The sequence below is a fragment of the Eulemur rufifrons genome, chromosome 30 (genome assembly GCF_041146395.1).
Source record: "Eulemur rufifrons isolate Redbay chromosome 30, OSU_ERuf_1, whole genome shotgun sequence".
NCBI lineage: Eukaryota > Metazoa > Chordata > Mammalia > Primates > Lemuridae > Eulemur > Eulemur rufifrons.
This window is the reverse complement of record NC_091012.1, coordinates 84522947-84543591: the sequence shown is the minus strand read 5'-3', so window position 1 is coordinate 84543591 and position 20645 is coordinate 84522947. Positions and strand designations below refer to the sequence as shown.

General features: G+C 32.7%; 1 protein-coding gene across 1 annotated transcript in view; it reads right to left on the bottom strand.

Annotated features, from left to right (window-relative positions):
* Positions 1–20645, bottom strand: part of BRWD3 (bromodomain and WD repeat domain containing 3) — a 122987-nt gene that overhangs the window by 46399 nt on the left and 55943 nt on the right. Inside the window, exons 9-17 of the mRNA XM_069464369.1 lie at positions 16468–16568; positions 15988–16058; positions 14932–15032; positions 12662–12702; positions 9714–9818; positions 8315–8468; positions 3945–4079; positions 2773–2901; positions 1644–1869 (exon numbers count right to left, since the gene is read on the bottom strand). Of these exons, the coding sequence (XP_069320470.1) occupies positions 1644–1869; positions 2773–2901; positions 3945–4079; positions 8315–8468; positions 9714–9818; positions 12662–12702; positions 14932–15032; positions 15988–16058; positions 16468–16568 (1063 nt within the window). The remainder of the gene's footprint in view (positions 1–1643; positions 1870–2772; positions 2902–3944; positions 4080–8314; positions 8469–9713; positions 9819–12661; positions 12703–14931; positions 15033–15987; positions 16059–16467; positions 16569–20645) is intronic.

The following is a 20645-nucleotide window of genomic DNA, read 5'->3' as shown; positions in this document are numbered from 1 at the left end:
CTATTTAGAAGTGTGTACACACTCCTCACATACCCTGAGGAAGCTTAACTCACCCGTATGTTTCTAAAAGTTAATGTTCCCATTTTATTTTCAAGCAAGAAATAACTATGGCTCTAATTCTATAAAATGATAAAGATGTATCCTCATCATTAAGCAACCCTGACTGTAATTATTAAAATTAAATAATTTATCTGAAAATAAATTTTCTCCATGGTATATTTCAAGTTAAAAGTCAAGAATAGAGATTTGAGTAAGGTCTACACAAGTTTAACCACAAGTACCTAAAATGGTTTGCATCTTTCTTTTGTGAAAATTTCCTTTCCAAAATAAGTCAAAATTATGATCTTTCAAACATTCGCTTTTGTTAAGAGCTCAGTGTTTTAATAAGTAGAAAATATTTTTTATGATACACTGAAATTCAATGATTACCTCTGAATGAAAACTTTAAATATTTTTCTTTCATAAATATAGCCCTGGTTTTCATATTATCCTTTAGTCAGATTAAATGGTATCTGATAGAGTAAGAAAGTGATTATCTTTCAAGAAATGTACAGGAAATGAAGTGTGATAAATTACAGATTTTTTTTATTTGGATGTTTTCAATTTTATCTCCCACTTAATATTCACACGTTTTATCCTTGGTTGATAAATATGACATCATCAGAGTAACTATTGGCACATATGTAATACCATTTCATTACTCTACAAACTTTTACGACTGAGAACATAAAAGAATGTGTAGCAATTCACTCTATGAAGGTCAATTCAAGCCTTAATTCACTAGTAAAGATATAAAATGCCATGTGCGAATCAGTAACTCACTACCTTATACCTGAAGGAAACCTACAAGTACCAAACTAAGATACGAAGGCATTCTATGTGGGGGGGGGGGGGTGGAGAGGGCAGTATATACGATGGCTGTCTAGAAAGTATCCAGCCATGTAATATGAAAAATATATTATCAGTGGATACTTCCTGGACAGCCCTGGTATAGCGGAAATACGCTAACCAGAAGAGACCAAGTTGCTTTAATAGAGAATAATTTATTCCAAAGTTTTATTCTACTAGTCTCCCAACATGCATCACATTCATCTCTGCCTCTCTAATATCCTCTAAGATTTAGTGTTATTTAAATACTCACATCCCCCTCCTGAAGACCCAATAACTCTGCATTTAAAACATGAAGATAAGTAAACAGATACTTTCTGGTTCATGGTTTTTTAAATTTCTTCTTCTAAGTTCCATTAACTATGGACTCTCAAACTAAAATGCCAATACTATGAGTAATGAAATTTTACTAATTATATTATAAAACCTTGACACATTAGTTAGTACATTTAATCATTACTAGAATGCAATACTATAGAGGCATACATATGTAATTGTTTCTAAGGAGGTGTGTGAACACATTCTTTGCTTGTGTTTATTCTAATCCACTTGTCTGTGTCCAGGTGAGATAAATAATGAAAATGTACTCTGGTAAGGTAAAAAGTAGTATGCAACTGAAAATTAATAGAAGTAGTATGTAAAATATCTTATAACCTACTCCAAAGTTTAACAAGGGGTATACATCATGGAGAGAACAGCAGCAAGTATAATATTTTGCAAAATGTTTTAAATTTCCTTTTGGAGAAATAACATACCATTAGCCACATATCCCAGCTGTGGTATAAGTTGTTCATCTTTACAATTTTCCCGTCCTGGAACTAGCCGCTGGAATTTTGTGGGATGAGGATTTCCATCGACATCCACCAAAAATGGGGGAGGCATGAGGTGAGGAGCTTGTTGAGTTTGTTCATCCAATACATAGTTATTGGCATCACGGATAAGAGGTCGATAATCCGTGTGGAAGAACATCTGATCTGGAATCTTTATGATAGATTTTTAGTATTTAACACACACAGGGAATTTATAGATGAGCACTTTCATTCCTAGAGCACATGCGTTTTTCAAATCAGATAATGTTTACACTCTCTTGTAGTCATTTGTTGCCATATGTTCCCTCTAGATAGAAGCCAATTACCTAGATAGTTATTCTATCTTTTCTCCACAAAATCCTATATTCTGTATTACTTTTTGGTCCTCTGTCACCTTTCTGTAGTTATGATAGGAAGAAGTAAAGCAACAACCCAGCAGATAAAGTTAGGTATTTTTCCTTAAGTTGTAAAAACCATATAAACCTATATAACTATGTTTTTCTTATTTATTTTTATTCAAATGATAGATGAATTATAACATACCTATTGAGACAGGTAAATACCAATCACCTCAAAGACACTCAAAGGTGATACAAATATTGAGCTGACCTCAATGCTTCTGAGTTCTCTTCCAAATTTAAGATTCTATAATCTATCCCAAATTCACAACTGATAAAATATAAGGAGGCAATTAAGTCAGCTTCCAAAGTATTTTAACAGGATCAATAATAGGAAAAATAGCTAACCAAGAAAATAAACATTCAATCACCAGCTGCTCATTCCTACTTTATGATTACGTGGAAGACATGATCTGTTACTTTCTTATTACACGTGGAAGACATTAGAGAATATGTTCTAATCAGAAGCAAAAGGATTTCCGAACGAATTTTTATATCTCCATCACCCTGTATCTCAATAGTGATTCACATCACCAAGCTTGATGCTCTGGCAGTAATAAAAAAACTTACCAAGAAAGACAGCTGTCTTATTAACCCTTATTAACCGGAAGACTTCAAACAAAATTTATGAATGATACAATCCCAAATTACAGTTTACAACAATGAAATCTACTAACCTTTTCATAGTATTTACTGCATCCAAAACCAAAAAGCAACAAATGCCCATGAGAATCTGTACAGGCAAAATGGTTTCCATCTGGGGAAAATTTACAATCAAACACTGCACCATGACCTTGGCCTTCAATCTGAAATTCAGAAAAGCCTCTTTAAGTCATCTTAAAAGTAATTTTCAAGTAATAAGTAGGTGATAACATCTCCTTGCTAATACTTTGGATTCTGTGATGCATCAATATTCCAATGTACTCTCTGGCTTCTGTAGCCAGAACCCTATTGAAACAGTAAACCTCTGAAAAATATTAGGGACCGTCAAATTGCAATGGATGGAATCAATCATTGCTAGAAATGTCATATCTCATGAAATACTACATGGGTGACTGAGGAGATTAAAAAATACCTAAATGCAACCAAATTGACAAAGGTGCTATCTCAGCAAAGTCAAGATATTATCTTCACATTTTAAGTTGTAATGTAATTAAGCCTTAAAATAACCATCCTGAAATTAAAGCACACAATCAATTTTACTAACAAAAGACAGAGTATTATTAATGCTCTGGATCTGTATAATGCCTATAAAAGTGAGCTCAAAGGCTAACCAACAATTTAGAAATGTTTAGTCAGAACTATTCCTAAAAAAAGGACACTAAAAATGGAGGATATGAGGATTCCCATCACCACAGAAGGGTGTGTTCTACTGAGAGAATAGATAGCTCACCAAATTTTTCCATGGTTTGTATTAAGTACATCTTAAGATCATCCATTATCTCCAAATTCATGTTTGCTAAACAACTTTCTGATAACTAAGTCATGTGACATTTACGAGAGGAAGATGCAAGTATTAATATTACAGTCACTATTGTAATTCATAAATCAGCATTAGAGTTTAATCATTAATCATTTTGTGATTTTAGGTTAGGTGTTACCTCCAAAGCTTAATAAATTGAGTTTCTGAAGCTTAGAGTTGGAGACCAGAATTTGGAAAATGTTAACACCTAAAATAATAGAGTCAACCCTGAAAGGCCTAATTCTCACATAAGTTATTCTCTGAATTATTTTACTGATTTAAATACAGATAATAAGAGGTTCCTTTGCACTAGGTAAAAATGTGATTACCGTGTTATCACATAAGAGAAGTCAGTTTTAATATTAACTAAACACAGATTTCCCTTACCATGTTAAAGTAATTCCGAATTTTGGTCCCCCGGTCAAGGTCCCAAATAAAAATGTTCCCATCATGACCCGCTGAAAGTATGATCCTTTGATCAAATGGATGTGCTTCCAAAACAAATACTTCATCATCATGCCCCTATGATAAAATCAATGTAAAAATGAAAAGTAACGTCATGTAATCTGGCTTATTTGGTCAAAAGGTCTATGGGTGTCCTATCAATCTGGTTCAGATGAATTCATGCATACTAATTTAATGGCATTTACTATTACAGACACTACATGAACAATATAGTCAGAGTTCCTTATGTGTATTAACTGCTGATTTTATAAAGTATTCAGTAGACAGAAGAGCCAGAAATGTTTTTAAAATAAAGAGAGTCCAAACAATTACAGCTCTTTAACCAGGTCCCTAAAATAGGATTTGATATTTAGGATTGTGCTATTTAAAAGGCCACAGAAAATTTAACAAACAGAATCTTTCATTAACACCCAATTCTGCCACAGTGATAACAGACAAACTTTCATTGTTCTTCAGCACTCTCTATCACTGCTATTCAAATTGTACTTTGGGAGGCCCTAGGATACCTTCAAAGGACAGAGCATACTGGCTCTGCCCTAGATCTACTTTATACCAATATCTGAGGGTTCTGTTTAATATCTTTATCTGAGAAATAGATTTTCTGCAAAAAAAAGTTGAAAACCAATGCTCTATGTTATATGTTTCCCTTCCAGTAAATCATTTCATATCAGTATATAGAGATGTTAGATCAGGAGTCATCAAACTATAGCCTGCAGGCCAAATATGGCTCCCAAAAGTGTTTGTACATACAGCCTATGAACTAAAAATGTTTTTTTACATTTTTTGAAGCTTGCAAAAAAACACAAAACAAAATAAAATAAAGAAGATGGAACAAAAACTGTATGTGCAAAGTCTAAAAACATTTACTATCTAGCCCCTTAAAGAAAAAGTTTGCAGACACCTGCTTTAAGATTATTGTTGATTTTCCTTAGACTTAAATCTTGGCTATATATCACAGAGTATATAATTAATAACAGTCTCAAAGTCTTAGAAAAGCATAGAAAACATCCTGAAGCTGCATTTCACTTAGGAACATACTGGCACATTACACATCAGGAGCTCTAAAAATGACCATACACCGTGAATCACAAAAGTGCATTTTATCCTAAATCATGGTATTAATTGGAATAACAGAGTATCCTACCATACTACCATTATCAAAAAAAACATAGCTTATTAAAAAATAACTGGAGACTGGCTCAAAATGTAAAGTTAAGATGAGTAGGTAAAATCGCATTACAATAAATACCATCACAAATGAAAGTTTACTCAAACCCTTCCCAGTGAATACTGAAAAAGTTCTTTGCTGTAACAAAATCCCTTGCTCAATAATCAATTTGATAAGCAAGTATCTTCTCAGGTTCCTAACCAGAAAAAAAACAAAATTACTTTGTTAAATTTAAATGGTACAAATACTTCAGTGTACATTAGGGATTTTCATTTTTTGGTCATATGCCTTAAGATAGGGTACAGTCACTGGATCATGGGGAATGGTTATCTAGTAAAAATAAGTAATGTTTTAAGATATATCATCTGTCATAAGTTATATTTATTAAGCACATTTCTATTTCCACCACCACCACACAAATTTAAATCATCATCCTGGCTACCATAGTAGACTCTACCGTCTATCTGCAGTCACTCTTACCTCACTCCAATCTATTCCCTCTACTATGACCAGAATTACAAGGCATTTTTCAAAAGTAAAACTCACGTCATTCCTCTGCTTTAAAGCCTTTAATGGTTTCCTACTGATCATAGGATAAATCCTACAAGATTCTGAATGGTCTGGTCCCTCTCTACTTTTCCAGTCTTATCTGGTGAGACTGTTGCTGCTTTCTATGCTCTAACCAAACTAGCTTTTTTCCCAGCTCTCCTCCACCTCAGGACCTTTGCACATGCCATCCCTTCTTCTTGTAAGAACCTCCAAACCTCCTCACGTATGTGATTTACCAAATATTTGTTGACCCCCCCCATGTAGAGATACCAAACAAACAGGGCAAACAGGAAAATATAATAAGAAAATATCAAGTAAAGACCAGACGTGATGGCTCATGTCTGCAATCCCAGCACTTTCAGAGGTTGAGGCAGGAGGATCACTTGAGGCCAGGAATTTGAGAGCCGTCCTGGGCAATAGCAAGACCCCATCTCTACAAAAAACTTAAAAATTATTAATAGCTGGGCGTGGTGGTGCATGTCTATAGTCCCAGCTACTCAGGAGACTGAGACAGGAGGTTGGCTTCAGCCCAGAAGTTTGAGGTTGAAGTGAGCAATGACAATGCCACTGCACTCTAGCCCAGGCAACACAGAGAGACTCTGTCAAAGAAAAGAGAAGGGGAGGGGAGGGGAGGGGAGGGGAGGGGAGGGAAGGGAAGGGAACAGAACAAGAGGAAAAGGAAAAGGAAAGGTAAATAAAGAAAGAGAGAGGAAGGAAGGAAGAAAGGAAGGGAAGGGGAGGGGAGGGGAGGGGAGGGGAGGGGAAGGGGAAGGGGAAGGGAAAGGGGGAAAGAGAGAGAGAGACAGAGAAAGAGAAAGAAAGAAAGAAAGAAAGAAAGAAAGGAGGGAGGGAGGGAGGGAAGGAAGGAAGGAAGGAAATATCAGGTAATAATAAACACTGATGAAAACATATCAAGGTAATGTAATAAGACAAAGACTGAGAGGCTACCTTGGATTGTTTGATCAGGGAAGGGCTAATCAAGGAGGTGGCATTTAAGCTGAGAACTGGGTAATTCCTACTTATCTTTCAAAATTTAACCCAAACTTCACTTCCTCAGGAAGCTTTCTCTGATCCTACCAGATCAGATCTGGTCACTCCATTAGAATCTTCCACTCTATCTTCCCCTTTTCTTTCTCAGCACTTATCTGAATAAGTTTTTCTCTCTTAATAGGCTATAAACTTCAGCAGGACAGGGCTCTGTTGAATTTACCATTTATTCCTAACACCTCGGGTCTGGCACACAGTTGATGCTTAAAAAGCATTTGCTAAATGGAACTTTACACCCAAAGACCCCGATACATAAATTGGTAAAACTGAAATATAAGTACTATACCAAAACTAAGTAGATTTGACAGTTACAGGGACTAAATATAGTCTGTTCCAAAATTTATTCAGTAAAATTCACTGAAAACAGATGACCCATGAGTCAGACCAGGGGAAGAGTGCCACTAAACAGGATTCTAAATTAAGGTACTTATTATGACAGAATTTTACATGGATCTATAAAACTAACAGCTACAAGAAGGCCTTTTGAATTGTAATTTAAGAGATACAGAACTGTATTGTCTAATACTGTAACTGCTAGCCTCATGTGGCGATTAAGCATTTGAAATGTGGCTAAACAGTATTGAGATATTCAGTAAATGTAAAATACATACTAGATTTCAAAGATTTACTATGAAAAAGACTGTAAAATATTTCATTAATAATTTTTATATTAATACATGTTAAAATAAAGAGGACTTGGGAGGGATATGAAAGATAAATTGGAAATCCTCCCCAAATCAAACAAATCTTTAGAAGCCTCAGAGGCCCTAGGCTAAGATGACCTTACATAGGAGTCAAATAAGAATGATGCTATGGTATATTACAAAGAAAGTTGAGTCACAAGTATTTATTTCTAGTCTGAACCCTAACACTTACTACTGTGTAAACCATATGGCAATCTCCTTGCCTTGTCTCCTCAAAATGCTTATGAATTGATAATTTAAGCAGACAAGTAAAATAAGGCTTTTAAATTGAATTTAATCTGAAGTCAAGCAATATTATGATAAACTGACAAACATCAAAAATCAATAGTGATTTCTGCTATTAACCCTATCAACTTTTCAGCCCACAAATACTGCAGCCTTCTACTATGACAAATACATTTTTTAAAAGAATGAAGAAAAACCACCTTTTATCTCCTATTTCTTCTTACCTCTATTTCTTGCACAATCTAATCACTGAAGGTAGAATATACATATCCTTGTCAAAATAAGGTAAGCTCTTCCCTAAAACTATAACAATGAAAAATTCCAAACCCTGCTAAAAACAAAATAACGTTTACATTCTTGATTGGATACTATAACATAATAGATAAATGACTATTAGAAAGGATCTTGAAAAGATTTCACACCCGCTTTTAGCAAGTATACCATGTGTCATCCCTATTTTTAAGATATGTCAACAGTGATCCCTCAAATAACTCCTCAAAGGCCAGTAAGTCATAGAAAGAAAACTAGAACTTACATTTCCCGTCTCCTAGAATGATGTACTTTTTACATTTTAATTACTCTAAAAATAAAATACTTACAGATAAAGTATGAAGAAGCTGCCCTGTGATAGAATTCCATACTTTCAAAAGGAAATTGTTCACTGCCGTAATAACTGTGGTATCATAGCGATCCCATGCTACCATAGTCACTTTAAGTTTAGTGACCTTGTCTTCTCCAGATGGCAAATTATTCCTAAAGAAAACAATTTGCAGTATTCGTAGCTTATACATTTTTAACAAAGGTGCATGTAAAATAGCAAGTTTTGACAAAATTTTTCCAGGACACACAACTGTTTAGATTAAAAAATCCTAAACTATAGCTTTAAGTATTTGTGAAAAAAATAAATAAATGTATCTGCATAGGGTAATACCCATAAGCTTATCTCAGGAAGAAAAAACCCCAAAATGACAAAAAATTGTTAAAATAGTTACCTGAGAACAACAAAAATAGTGAAACTACAAGGAAATCTACAAATACCTTGAGAAATGAAATACAAGGTTATGTTGGTTATCAGAAAATATGAAAAATATAATGGCCAATTTATTCCTTTAAATATTAACTTTTATTTTTCTTTGGCCGGGCACGGTGGCTCATGCCTGAAATCCCAGCAGTCTGGGAGGCCAAGGCGGGTGGATTGCTGGCACTTAGGAGTTTGAGACCAGCCTGAGCAAGAGCAAGACCCCATCTCTACTAAAAATAGAAAAAATTAGCCAGGTGTGGTGGCTAAATATTAACTTTTTAGAAACCTAATAGGTCTTGTAAAAAAGTAGTAGAAAATTCAGTAACTTGTCATTTAATTTAATACAACATTATCAATAGCTGGCTATTATGACAAAGTCAGTTCCATATATTATTAATGGGAAGATAATTAATTTCAGGGCCACACTCTAAGGAAACTGTAGTGTCCCAAAGAGGTAATTATGTATCTTCCAATCAACAGTGAGAGTGATGAAACAGAATGTTGATTAAGTATACATATTATGTTGAGTAGGAATGGTAATGAGGTGAAATATTATAAAAGTATCCTTAGTAAATTAGACAAAAAGTTAAACATACAATGACATTTAATAGAGACAACCCTGAAAGTAGAAAGTAGTACAAATAGATATTTAAAAAATGACCTATAGAAAACTAAGGCAGAGAATGACTCTGTGGGCATCAGTAGAACATAGAGATCTTTGGGTCACAACAGACCACAATTTTGAATGAGTCAGCAATGTTCCTATCATCCAGTCTGTCGATCAACATCAAAAGGCAATCTGCTTAGAGACTGAATATAGATGTAAACTTCACATCTACCAATTATCTTCATTTATTTATTAATATAAAAATTTATTAATATAAAAATATTTTGTATGTTCATTGTTAAAAAATAACTCAATGTAAGAGATAATATACTATATGAGAATTACTGAAATATCCAACACAGATTCTTACCCAGTCATTTTAGTAGCCATATCTAAAACTATACTCTTCCATTCTTGTTGTTGATATTGCCAAATTCTTGCTGTTCCATCTCTACTTCCACTAACAAATCTTAAACTGGAAAGAAAATTAAAATAGCTTGTCAATTTTCTTCAAACTGGAAATCACCCTTTTTCTGATGATAAAAGTAATACGTTCACCCTCATGCACTACTGAGGGAATGTAAAATGGTACAGTCACTTTGGAAAACAGTTTGGCAGTTCCTCAAAATGTTAAACATAGTTACCACATGACCCAGCAATTCTATTCTCAGGTATATATCCAAGAGAAATGAAAGTGTAAGTCCACATAAAAATGTGTACATGAATATTCATGGAAGCATTATTCATAATAAGCCAAAAAGTAGAAACAACTCAAATGTCCATCAATGGATAAATAGATAAATAAAATGTGGCATATTCATATAATGAATTATTACTGTGGTGTGGATGAATCTTGAATAGGCAAATCTATAAAAATAAAAAGTAGATTAATGGTTGTCCAGAGCTAAAGATGGAGAGAGAGGATGATTGGAGGTTGATAGCTAAAGGGTATGGGCTTTCTTTCTGAGGTGATGAAAATGTTCTAAAATTGACTGTGGTGATTTATAGGGTGACAATCCTAGGAATATCCTGAAACCAATTGAATTTTATGGTATATGAATTATATCTCAATAATGATGTTATTAAAATAATATAATTCTGCAACTATTAGCACTTTAGTTTTTATTCTTTCAGAATTTATTAAATATATACATATATTTTATATATTTTCCTCTACAGGAAATACAATTGCACTAATGTTTTTCCCTAGCATAACTATAATTTATAGATCTATTTCTATGTTTACAGGTATAAAATTACCATCACTTTTAATAAGTATTCAACAATATAGATGTATCAAAATTTATTTAATTAAACCGCTAACGATCAATATTTATATTGTTTCTAGTCTTCATCATAATGAATAATGCTATGATGAACATTTTTCAATATATCTTTGTACAACCTTATACATGTTTTTTCTGAGTCAAAGAGTAGGCACATTTTTAAAGCTTTTAATACATGCTGCCAAATCGCTTCCCTGAAAAGTTTTTTTTAACAATTTATAATCTCATCAAAAGTTGCAGGAAAATGTCCATTTTTCCCAAAACCCTTGGCAATATTGGATATTATCATTGTCATTATCTTGTCATCCTGAAAGAAAAAAAATTGTTACTGCTATTTTAATTAACATTTATTTGACTATTAGTAAAATTGGACATCTTCTGATATGTTTATTGGACAAATAAATAATTAAGACAAAATAATGTGTTTCTCCTTAATGGAAAAAGGGAAGGAATTAAAAATTTAGATTCTTATAACATGAAATAGTAGCTGCACAAAACTTCAAATATGTAACTCAGCACTCAGTATAGTGCAGAATTAAGTCAATTTTAAAATTTATTTGAAGGTTTTGTCATCCCTAATATAGACCTAATATAGGTCACTCTTTGCAGACCATTATTATGTACTCTTGCATTTAACAAAAATGAACAAGTCCATCATTGCAATCACTCACTGTCCAAAAGCTATTTAAAAATAAAACATGATCATCCACATAAAGTCCTTACAGACATACAGGTTTAGCATCCTTAATCCAAAAATTCAAAATATGAAATGTTCCAAAATCTGAAAATTTTAAACACCAACATGATGCCGCAAGTCAAAAATTCCACAGATCTCATTCATGTGATAGGTCACAGTCAAAATTTTGTTTCATGCACAAAATTATTAAAAATATTATGTGAAATCACCTTCAGGCTATGTATATAAGGTGTATATGAAACATAAATGAATTTTGTATTTAGATTTGGGTTCCTTACCCAAGATATCTCATTATGTATATGCAAATATTCCAAAATCTGAAAAAAATCCAAAATCCAAAACACTTCTGGTCCCAAGCATAAAGGATAATCAACCTGTACATGGATATACATTTATGCTAAGTGGTTAAAATTTTAAATCTATTATTCTAGGTCAACTTTTAGGCCAAGGCCTTTTTGGCCATCACCTTTTTAGGAACAGACATTTTAGAGGGTGTGCAGATATTTGTATATAATTTCTGAGTTTACAGACATAGGAGATATGTATCATATGCATAGTATAGATAATAAGTGATGCAGATGTTCAGAAAAGGTCAAGATAGTTAAAAGTTGGAGCAGTCAGGAAAGGCTTCAGGTAGGGCATGAACCTTAAAAGGACGATAAGACTTAGATAAGAAGAGAAAAAGAAGGGAGGGTGAGGAAGGGAGGGTGAGGGATAAGGGAGGAAGACGAGAAGGGAGAGGTAGAAAGTAGGAGGGAAAGAAAAAGAGGTTACAGGAAGGTAGGGAATAGCCTATCTGGGTAGGAATGATGTGAGAAAAAGTATAAGCAAAGGAATGGATGAGATAATATACATCGCATGTACATCAGCTAAGGAACAATGTACATCCGCTAAGCTGGATTCATATGGACAATAGTAGATGAGAAAAGAATGTAAGTCTAAAGTTAAGCAGTAGACAGCTCTGAATGTCAAGCTAAGACGTTTGAATTCTATTCCATAGACAGAGAGGAGGAAACACTAAAGATTTATGAACAGAACAATATTGATCTGGCAGAGATGGCAGGTCAAATAATGGAATCCTAAGCTAAGGTGGGTACTAACAGAAATGAAAAGAACAGAATTAACAAAAAAGAAAGCACTCAGAAAGGAGGAACTGATAGACTATGATTACTACATGGATGAAAATTTGGTAGGGATGAGTAAGGATGTCATCAAAGACAGAACCTATGTGACTGGACAGAATTAAGATATCTATAGCAAAGGTGGCTGCTTCTGAGGGAACAGTAGTAAAACATGTCAAATATCTGTTTACATAAATATGTACTACATAATTACCTGTCTCCATTGTTACAGAACTGAACAGCAACAACTTTATCCTAAGACATAAAACAACAGATTTTTGGTTAAAACAAATTTATTTGTAAAACGAATAAAGTACTCTTCCCCTCAAATTCTCATGCAAAAGCATCATGGAATAGTTCTTTTTTTAAAAAAATTAGAGGTTAGGAAACCTCTAATTGAAAAAAAAAATAATGAAGCTTGAAACTATGTATTAACTAAGGAGGAATACTTATTGGCAGTAATTTGAAATGAACCAGACATAAGCAAATCTGCCTATAAACCATATCTCCAGAGGCAGATAGTTCTGAATATGAATTAATTTACTATGTTCCCCATAAGACAGCACACTAATCTAAGACACCACCTTAAAATAAGTGATTTAATAGTAGTTGAATTAAATTTTCCACTTAACTTTTTTTTTTAATTTCAGAAAACAAAGCAATCATTTCCTATTCCCCCACATGATTTAATTATGGATTCATCTGACAGTCTGTAGGTACTATAGTTTAGAGGCTGCTAATTAAATCTTCTTTTAGAACGATTAACCCATACTTTTACAAATATAGTATGTATAGTAGTGATAACAAGATTAAAGTGTAAACCAAAGTTTGCAATTTCCTTTACCTTATTCCTTGACGGTAAAGCTAAAATGTACCCGCAAATGTACACATTTTCACAAACCACTCAGCTATTGAGCTGAATTTAAACTTATTTTTTAAAGCCAATATTAAATATCTTCATATTTAATCATTTTTTTCACTTTATTCTGGATTTCCACTGCCAGTTGCAATAATTGATTTTAGATATTCTGAAGAAACATCTTATTTTAGTGACTACCAGCGGCCACTGATTCCAATGAGGAGTGTTTACTTATTTAGCTGAGTGTCTGCAAATACAACTCTATTAATAATCAATTTTCCTTCATCTTTTTCCTCCTCAATTCTTTTCTATTCATTTATTTCTTTCTCCTCTCTCAGCTATCAATCAACTTTACTATACTTATATATGTACCCAACTTGTGTGTTAACTGCAAAGATGCCTCTTTGGCATGCTCTGGCCCAGATGGATTTCTCCCACTTAATGGTCTCAGTCTGAGATCTTTAAATATTTCCTAAGTTTTTCTCTTTCACAATTTAAATCATATTCCATTATTTTAGTATCTAGAAATAAGTAAAAGTAAGGTAAGAGTTCAGTTTGGTTCAGTAAGTCCTCATAAGGAGAATGTCCAATTAGGTTTGTATATTAGGACAAAAAGCAAGACACTGTTTCCAAAAGCTCCAGGAGAAGGTTTCTAACAGGTGTCTATTTTACTACAAATTTCAGGAACACAATTGATTCTGCAACTCACAAAGAATCTTTTTTTTTAAGTGATCTTTCAGGGAAATTGTATGTATTTTATTAATGTACACTAATACTATTCCAAATGAGGTGTCAACAGTAGTATGAACATTAAGACCTACAAAGCTGAGTGCTCTCAACTGCTGATTATACAGCTTTGACAATGAGGTACATGAGCTGTACAGTGAGCTGAAACAAAAAGACTCTCACATTCCACAATAAATAATTATCCGAAAAAGAAAGTAAAAAAAAAAAAAAAGAAAGAGAAGGAAGAGATACATGAAAGGTGCACAGGGATATAACTAAACAACAGTGGCTCAAAGCTTCTTGAAAAGGAATAGACCAATAGGACAAGTACCAGCCACCAATGATTTTTACCCCAGGCATATACTTGTTCCCTATATGTAACTATTGTTGATAACTAAGTGGGACTAGATTCCACAAGTCTCTGATGGCATTCTAAAAACAACCATACTAAGATAAATGAGTTAATTCAGTAAAAATAATTTTATTCCTAAGACATAGTTAATGTCTTTTATTAACTGTATAGATTTTAAGTAACAAGCAGCTCATACAACTAGTAACACCTCAGGCTAAAAAGGATTTTCACAAGCTATTACTGTAGTGTGTGTGTGTGTGTGTGTGTGCGCATGCACATGAGTGTGTATATATAAAATATTAATACATTTTTATACATTGTTTTTCTTTTTCTATATAGTCAAGTGGAACTGACATTAAATACCACAACCATAGTAAATCCAGAATTTCATGCTTATCTTCATTACTAAAGTGAAACCTTTCCATAGAAGTTTTAGTACCAATCTATGTTAAAGTATAGTACAGATCATAAAAGAAAAAATGAAACCAATTTTCCAGGGGTGTTAAAAAATAAAGCAACATATTTAAATTTCTAATTTTGCTCTTACCGTATGTGATTCTAATTCAGCAATTTTCTCAGGGATATCAGAACCCAAATAATATATTCTAATCACATGATCAGTGCTACCTGTTGTAATGAACATACCACCTGGAAGATTAAAAAAAAAACAATCATAGTATCAAGGAACTTTTAAAACCTTTTGGTTGCTTCCTTTATTGTATGCTACCTTGTATCCGTAAAAACGCTTCAAGAAACACAAGATTGCATTCTAACCCTTAAAGACATACTAACACTTCAGAGAAAAAGTAAAATTCAAGAGAAACAAGGGAAATATATAGACAACTATGTCATTCACCCAACAAAATCTACCAACTACAAACTAAATGCAGGCCTATGGATCATGAACATTAAAGGACACAGCCTTGAGGAATTCGTTTCTTTATATTTTATGTAAAATCATAATATTCTAAAACTATTTATAAAACAACTTATATCTGCAGTTCTCTTTATAGTGGCTATAGTGGTTGAGTAAGATTATGAAAAAGTTATAGAGATGGATGGTGGTGGTAGATGGAGAATAATGTGAATATACTTAAGGCCACAAACTGCACACTTAAAAATGGTTGAAATGATAAATTTTATGTTAGTATGTCTTACCACAATCTTAAAAGGTAAGAAAAAAGGTTAATATAGGATTCTTAGCAATAGAAAAAGCACTGTTTATGCCCTATAAAAGTGTCTTCAATATCGAGCCATAAAATGTGTTTTCTGTAAAATCAGGGAAGCAGTTTTGAATTGATTGGGGAAGGAATGCTATACTTTTTTGTTAGTGGGTATTTGGAGTAGAAGACTTTGTTTTTCACCACGTAAAATCTGCATTATAAAAAATATATTAAATAGTGAAGAAAAAAAAACAATCACTATTTCATGTTAATCAGAGTCTAAAAAGGTTCCTCTATCATAATAAACAGTTCACGCTTTTGGTGTGCTTCCATTAAGACTCAAATATACACATTTTTTCTTCATAAAACTAAAAACTCTATTTCTAAAACTGGACCAACTAATATTAAAGGTACTCAAAACATTCCATTTTCATACATACCAGAACTGAAAGATGAACAAGATATCTGAACTCCAGGTCTGGATCTCTCAGTAAATTTCACTGGGCGATCTCTAAAGAGAAAAAGTAAAAATTTTTAATTTTTCATCATGTTCATCTAATGGGCAAGAATCCTAGTACACTTCTGGTTATTGATTTATTTAGCATCAATATTACAGAAAAACCTACTACTTCCATGGTGAAAAGTTCAAAGTCTTCTTACCAATGTAAGAAATGATACAAATAAAACTCCTTACCAAAATTTTCTATATAAATTAAATAGCCTCTTCAACATTGACATCAGAAAAATTTTATTCTAAAATCTCTAACATCTAATTGAAGTAGGTATGGATATGTGTACAAACACACATATATATTAATATATGTATATATATATTTAAATACATGGACTATTAAGAATCAACAAATAAAAATGAACATTATTGATTTTTCACAAAAATTTTAAACTGCTTCTAAACTTACCTAAACTTCATTGTTTTCACGTGCCATTGCCAGAAACAGATTGTTCCATCAGCACCAGTAGAAGTGAGGTATCTGGTTGTGCCTTTAGTTGATGGACAAAACTTAAAAAAAAAAAAATCTGATTCAAATAGAAAGTTTTCATGTTCAAACTAAACTTCAAACACAGCATGTTTTAAAATTATAATCACTCTAATAAATGTAATTTAAATAAATTCACTTATGAATTTCAGTTTCAAGGGATTATTTAAATGTCCTAGATTAATGAATATCTTATAAAAATTTAAAATATAAAAAATATAGAAAAATAGCATTTCAATTTAGGATAAAATATTTTAGTCCTAAAAAATAATTATTTTAAAATCATTTAACATCACACTTTAAGATTAATAATTTTGATCATTTACAATGGAGAATAAACTCACAAATGCATTTCTAGTTAAACCATTACACATGTACTAAATATATGTTTATATAGCAAAACTATGGAATTTTTATACTCCATATGGCTAGAGCATCAGAAGTAAATCTAGAAACAACAATTATGAAGTTAAGATCTAAGAGTTTGGGTTTTAACACTTTACTTAAAAGTCCAACTTCAATAAAGTATATTAATTTTGTCCTTTTAAATTAAGAAATTATTTGTTTTCATGGATAATGTAAAATAGGTCAAATCTTTGTTCCTATCATTGTGGAAAAAATACATTAGGAAAAAAATATACTTAAGTGCTCAATTTAAAGAACTACTACTACACCAGATGGACCATGGCCTTTATCATGAAGGCTTCTCAGGCTCTTACTCTCAGTATTTTACATGACCTTAGAAGAGAATCACAGAGAAGGGGAGAGCCATTGGGCTCCTGATGCATAGGACATTGGAAAAAGTTGCAAATCAGACAAGATTCTCTAACATATCCATGAATTTTGAAAATCCTAAATGGAGATAATAAACAATTTTCATTGAGATAACTATTAAGAATCAAGATATATATGACTGGAATACATTTTGAATGCAAATCAAAAGTAAATGATCATTATAGATATTAGAAGTCTCTTACTTAGTTTCCTTGTTTGGAAGCAGAGAACCTCTAAAGACTATAGACTTTAATTTAGATAAAAATTACCACTCAACATTATCTATTAATAATGGATATATAGTAAAGAAACCAAGACTAAGTTAGCATGCCGATACAGTCGTTCCTCAGTATCCTTGGGGGATTGGTTCCATGACCTCCTGTGGATACCAAACTCCACGGACACTTACGTTGCTGATATAAAATGGTGTGGTATTTGCATATAACATATACACACCCTCCTGTATACTTTAAATCATCTCTTACTTATAATACCTAATACAATGTAAATTCTATGTAAATAGTTGTTATGCTATAGTGTTTTGGGAATAATTATAAGAAAATAAGTCTGTACTGAACACGTCCAGACTTACTTTCTTCCTAACATTTTCAACCCGCGGTTGGTTGAATCCACAAATGCAGAACCCATAAATATGATGGGCCAATTGTATTTTCATTTCTGAGATAAAGAACCTGGCGTTAGAAAGCTTAATATATAATAAATAGCAAAAGTTGACAAATTATGGCTCACGCACCGTTTCTGCAAATTAAGTTTTATTAGAACAGTCACATTGTACTTGTCTACGTAGGGCTGCTTTTGTGCTGTAAGAACAGAGAGGAGTAGTTGCAACAGAGACCGTATGGCCTGCAAAGCCTAAATGTTTACTATCTGACCTATAAATTTGCTGATCTCTGATCTATAGGAATGAGACAACTAAATATGAAATAGTATAATGTTATTAAGTTTGAAGAAACATTGAAACCTTTATCCCATTACATTTAAATTTATCAATCCCAAAGGGGGATCTGGCCATTAATATGCCTCAATTTGATTGTTTTTAAATGAGAAATCATGTGAGACAGTTTTTAAAAAAACATTTATTTATTTCTGACATGCAAATTAATACACACCTATTGTAGAAAGTTTAGAAAATATAAAAAAGCAGAATAAAAGTAACTTATTATTAATATAATTCTACCATCCAGAGGCAACTGCTATTAGTATTATACCTTTTTATCTCAATTTTGTTTAAAAAAAGAAAGGAAAAAATGTTGAAGAATAATACAACAGATGTTAACAAAGACAGTCAATACACAAATAATAAAGAAAGTGTACAGAATGCCAAATGATGATCATTACTATGGACAAAAATGAAACAAAGAAGGGAAGACATAGTTTCATGGAGTAGGGGGAGTTACAATTTTAAACAGAGTGGTAAGGTGGTCAGAGAAGGCCTCCCTGAGAAGGTGACATCTGCACAAAGCACTTATAAAGTGAAGAAACAAACCATCCAGAAAAGAACACTCCAGAGACAGGAAACAGCAAGAGAAGGCAGAAGTATACCTAGAGTGTTCAAGAAAAGCAAAGAGGCCAGCAGCTTAAGCAGAGTAAGAAAGGGAAACAAACAAATAGTAAGATATGAGGTCAAAGAGAACAAGGGGGCTGAGAATATATGGCCTGTGGGTCACTTTAAACACTTTGGCTTTAATTCTGTGATTGGAAACTACTGAGGGTTCTGAGCACCGTGACATCATTTAATTTGCATTTTAAAATCACTCTGCTGTGCAGAGGCTAAACTGGGGCAGGGAAAAGGGAGTGGAAGAAGCAGGAAGATCAATTAGAAGTCTATTTCAATAAACTTAGGACATAGATGATGGTTGCTTAAAACAGGATAGTAATCAGGGAAGTCATGAGAATTTTTCAGATTCTGGATATGTTTTGAGGGTAGAGCCAACAAGATTTGCTGACAAGTTAGATACGGAGTATAAGAGAAAGATAAAAGTTAAGGATGACTATCCTAAGCAACTGAAAACATGAAATTGCCATTTATTTACATGGGAAAAGTTTTGGGAGGAGTAGACTGAGGAAGGAAAATGAGTTCAATTTTGAATATGTTCAGTTTGAGATGCCTAGTAGACATCTATGTGAAGATGTCAAGCAGGTAGTTGAATAAACAAGTATGGACTAAAAAACAGGTCCAAGATGGGGATATAAGTTGAGAGTCATCAGTTTACAGATGAAATTCAAAGCCATCATGAGATCATTAAGGGATAGAATATGATAGAGAAGAGATCTACGGATCTGTAGGGCACTCCAATATGTAAATGAAATGAGAAAAAAAAAACCAGCAAATGAAACCATGGAACAAAACAAACAGTATCATAAACATTTTTCAGTATACAGTTATTCCTCTTTATCCACAGGGAATACATTCCAAGATGTGGATGCCTGAAACCTCGGATAGTACTGAGTCCTATATATACTAGTTTTTTCCTATACTTACATATCTATGATAAAGTTTAATTTATAAATTAGGCACAGTAAGAGATTAATAAATAATAACTAATAATAAAATAGAACAATTATAACAATATACTCTAATAAAATTTATGTGATTGTGAGCTCTCTCTCAAAATACCTTACTACACTGTACTCACCTATTTTCCAAACCATGGCTGACCATGGGTAATTTAAACCATGGAAAGTGAAAGTGCAGATAAGGGGAGGACTACTATAATCAAATATTCATTTTTTAATGTTATATGAGAATATCTCCAAATTCTAGAAATAAATCAGTCAGATATTATAGTGAGAACACAAGTAACTGATAATCTTCCAAATCAAAATCCATGAACTAATTTCAACCGATTAAAATTTTGACATGAAAACTTTCAAATCCAGTACACACTGAACTCAATTCTTGCTAGCTCGTCATAAATAGATGATATATTATTTAAACAATACACACAAAATGACATACTTATTAGCGACTAAAGAACAAAGGAAAGTAAATGAGAGTAATTATCTCCTCTAAAAGCAGTCTCCTTGACCAAAGTGTATAAGTCTCAAGATTCTTCCGTTTTGCTCTCAACACAAAAAGAGGACAAAAGTTTGGCTTAGTTAGTTTTATTAAATAAAAAGTATTTTGGCGTATCCAGGACTTTCACTACCAACATCTGATAAAAACACTACATGGACAAGTATTTAAAATAAGCCAATTTATTTTATTTTATACATCAAATTGAAATAACAAATCACTGAAATGAAGAATAAAAATTCCCCTAACATTAAACTACACACAGACACACATACTAAATCTGTCTGAA